The 3,099-nt window shown below is 61.0% G+C and overlaps 1 protein-coding gene across 3 annotated transcripts in view; it reads left to right on the top strand.

Moving 5' to 3' along the window:
- Window positions 1-42: 42 nt before the first annotated feature.
- The window catches only part of ITGB4 (integrin subunit beta 4), a 28,923-nt gene continuing 25,866 nt past the window's right edge, over window positions 43-3,099 (top strand). For 2 of the 3 annotated variants that reach the window (XM_019644489.1, XM_019644488.1), the window contains exons 1-2: window positions 43-103; window positions 2,999-3,087. In XM_019644489.1, the coding sequence (XP_019500034.1) occupies window positions 3,000-3,087 (88 nt within the window). In that variant the 5' untranslated portion in view covers window positions 43-103; window position 2,999. Of the gene's footprint in view, window positions 140-2,998; window positions 3,088-3,099 lie in introns of all 3 variants that reach the window. The other variant, XM_019644487.1, reaches the window with a different exon arrangement.

Raw genomic sequence — 3,099 nt, forward strand, 5'->3', positions numbered from 1 at the left:
TCCGACCCGGCAGGCTCCGGGGACACCGGTGCAGAGTGGGAGGGCAGTAGCAGGTCGTCGGGCCGCACCATGCTCGCCCCTGCAGGTCCCAGGGCAGCCAGGGGTAGGTGCCCATTCTGGGACCTCGGAGAGAGGAGAAGTTGAGTGCCCACCCCAGCCTGGTCCACTATGCAGGGGAGCCGGTTGGGAGGGCCGGCTGGCGTTTGTTTCCCTGCTCATTGCTTTCCCGAAGGCTGGCAGGCTCTAGCCCCCTCTGCCTGTGTTGCCCAGGGCAGGTGCCCAGCCTGCCAGGGTGTGCCCAAGGGGCAGCTGGGGTCAAAGCGGCAGAGGAACTGGAGAAGGCTCTTGGCTGTCAGACCTCTGGGCTAGAGGAGGGCAGCAGGGAGAGAGGCCTGGGCATTGGGTGGGTGTTGGGGAGAAGTGGGCAGAAACCAGCTGCAGCTGGTAGGCCTACTGGGCCTCGCCAGGGTTTGTAAAGAAGATGGAAGGAACGTCCCCATAAAGGCAAAGTCCCTTCCTGTTGGACAGGGCCTGTTGTGTGCGTTGTACAGTCCAGCTGGGGCCTGGGGAGTCCCTGACTCTCCTCTTTTGGCTAAGCACATGCCTGCCACAAAGTCAGCTCAGGACACCCTTCCTCCAGGAAGCTCTCCTGATATCCAACAGCCCTGGGGGCTGTGCCCACCTCTGTAACCTCCTCCAGCTTCTGTCCCCTTTCCCACCCGCTCGGCCCCTGGGTGGTCCTCTGGTTGTGGCTCTAGGTGGCTTTCTAGGGCAGTGGCTGGGCTCCTCCTACCCCCCCCTCCCCCAATGCCTTGCTACACCCTGAGCCCAAGGACTAGGCATGGTTGTTACTGCCTCGGAAGTGGAGGCTGAGGGTCTCCACCCTGGGGGTTGAGGGACAGCAGGGAAGTGGTGTCTGTCTCCTTGACCCTGATTTCCGTGGGATAGAGCAGCCGAGGGACCAGGAGATGGGAAAGCAGGGGAGAGAGCTTTGGCGGGCAGGGACAGATGTGCTAAGCTGGGGTCCCACGGGTTGGGAGGGAGGGTGGGTGTGCGGATAGCCTCTGAGCGTATGGGTCTCAGAGTGTGTCCGTGCAGGTGCATGTCCCTGTGTGCTGAAAGTGACAACATTCAAGGTGGCAGTCACATACCCCCGGGACCGGGGGACCGGGCTGGTACATAAAAAGGCCCGGCAGCCTGGTGGGGCCCAGGGTGGCCTGGAGGGTGCATTGCCCAGCCCTCCCTGACCACGTCTTCCATCTTCCGATAAGCCCACCATCCTGTTGTGTGAAATCTCATTGTTTTTCACACCGACAACTACTGTTACGACTTTTTAAACACAAGTTGATTGCAGAGCCGGCCTGCTAATGGTCGTTTTATAGCCTCTGAGGATAACGCGGAGGTTAAATGGGGTGGTGGGGGGTGGACTGCTGGGGTCCCACCCAGGCTCCCCCACTGCTGGCTGCGGGGAAGCCTGGCACCCTTGTGCCTTGTCTCCTCATCTGGGAAATGGGGATAATGCAACACCCCCCACTGGGTTCCCGCACAGAGTAAATAGCAGTCATGTGTATGACGTGCTGAGTTCATATCGCTGTGTGCCCAGCCTGTGGTCACCAGAGGATGAGTAAGAACAGCTCGGCCCTGCTGTGCCCGTACCTGTGCATATAATGGTGCCCCAGGGAGGCCCAAGTCTGCAGCCTGCATTGTGTAGTATGTGGGTGTGGTACCTACGCCCCAGGCTGCAGGAAAGTCATTTCCCTCAAGGCACACCCCCTCTGCTGGCTCAGGGCTCCCTTATCCCCGCTGGCTCTGTCTGTGGATGTGTTGGAGCTGCTAGTGGTCTCCTGGGGGCTGCATGCATTGGAGGGAGGGAGGTAATGCCTTCTTGCCCCTCCACCACGGGCCTCCCCAGCATTGTAGGGGCCTCAGCCCTCCAGAGCCTGGGGCTGTCCCTGCCCCACAAGCCCAGGACTGAGACAGGATCTGGGGAGTGGGGCAGGTACAGGGGGTCTTGTGTGGTCTTGGATCACTGGGGGACCAACCAGCCCTAGAGAAAGAGGCTAGGCTAACTTCCCATAGCTCTGCAGGCCTGGTGGCTCTGGCCAATCCCTTCTCTTCCTGAGGCAGCAGGCTGCCCATCTTTTAAAAGGCCTCAGGGATGCTAGTATCTGCCCTGAAGACCACTGATGAGCTGAGATGGTTTTAATAGTGACCCCAAGGCAAATGGCACTCCTGGGGTGGTTGGCACAGTGTATGTGTGTTTGGCAGGGTGGGGCAGGGCTGGGGATTGTAATCTAGCTCCGAGCTAACTTGTGAAAGGATGAACTGCTCAGAGGCCTTGAAAACTCAACTCTAGGGCAGGCAGAGGTGGGGGTAGGGCAGGGAACCCCACCTCTGATGGGCCAGCCAACCACTGGGGAACCCACCGCCTCCCGCCACAGGCCCCAGATACGGAGAGGGGCCCCTCTCCTCCTGGCTGCACTACTTCACCAGCGGGCAAGAGGTCCAGGAGAGGGAGGGGGCAGGAGGTAGAACCCTCTAGAGGTGGACCCCTATTGGGTGGCTCTACCCTGCCAAGCCTGACCCAGGCCCACTGGGGTCTGAAGGGCAAAGGCAGAAGCAGCCCTGCCCTCAGGGACCCGACACAGAGACCTGGCACTAGGATAAGCTCCAAACCCAGGGTCCTCAGAGGCAAAAGGGTGGGGGCCCCCCCCCGGGTGGGGCCCTCCCTGCGCAGGGCGCAGGCCTGCAGGCGTGTAGCCACCCCGGGGATGGCAAGCAAGGGGACAGTGGAAAAGAGGCGTCAGAGGCCCTGGGCGCTGCCCTCGCAGGCTGGGTGGCCTTGAAACATCACTGTAGCTCTGAGAGCCTCCGTTTCCACACCTGTGCGATGGGAATGGGAGCACCTCTCCTGTGGAGCTCTGACAGGGACCCGGTGAGCTGATGGCATGGGTCAGAGCTGTGGAAGTGTTGTATGTCAATTGTTGCTGTTATACAGGATGAAGAGGATGGCAGGGCTGCGTCCCAGCCCGTGGACCAAGCTGCTGCTGGCAGCCCTGCTGAGTGTCAGCTTCCCCGGGGACATGGGTGAGTCTGGCA

Source organism: Hipposideros armiger, unplaced genomic scaffold (genome assembly GCF_001890085.2).
Source record: "Hipposideros armiger isolate ML-2016 unplaced genomic scaffold, ASM189008v1 scaffold_87, whole genome shotgun sequence".
NCBI lineage: Eukaryota > Metazoa > Chordata > Mammalia > Chiroptera > Hipposideridae > Hipposideros > Hipposideros armiger.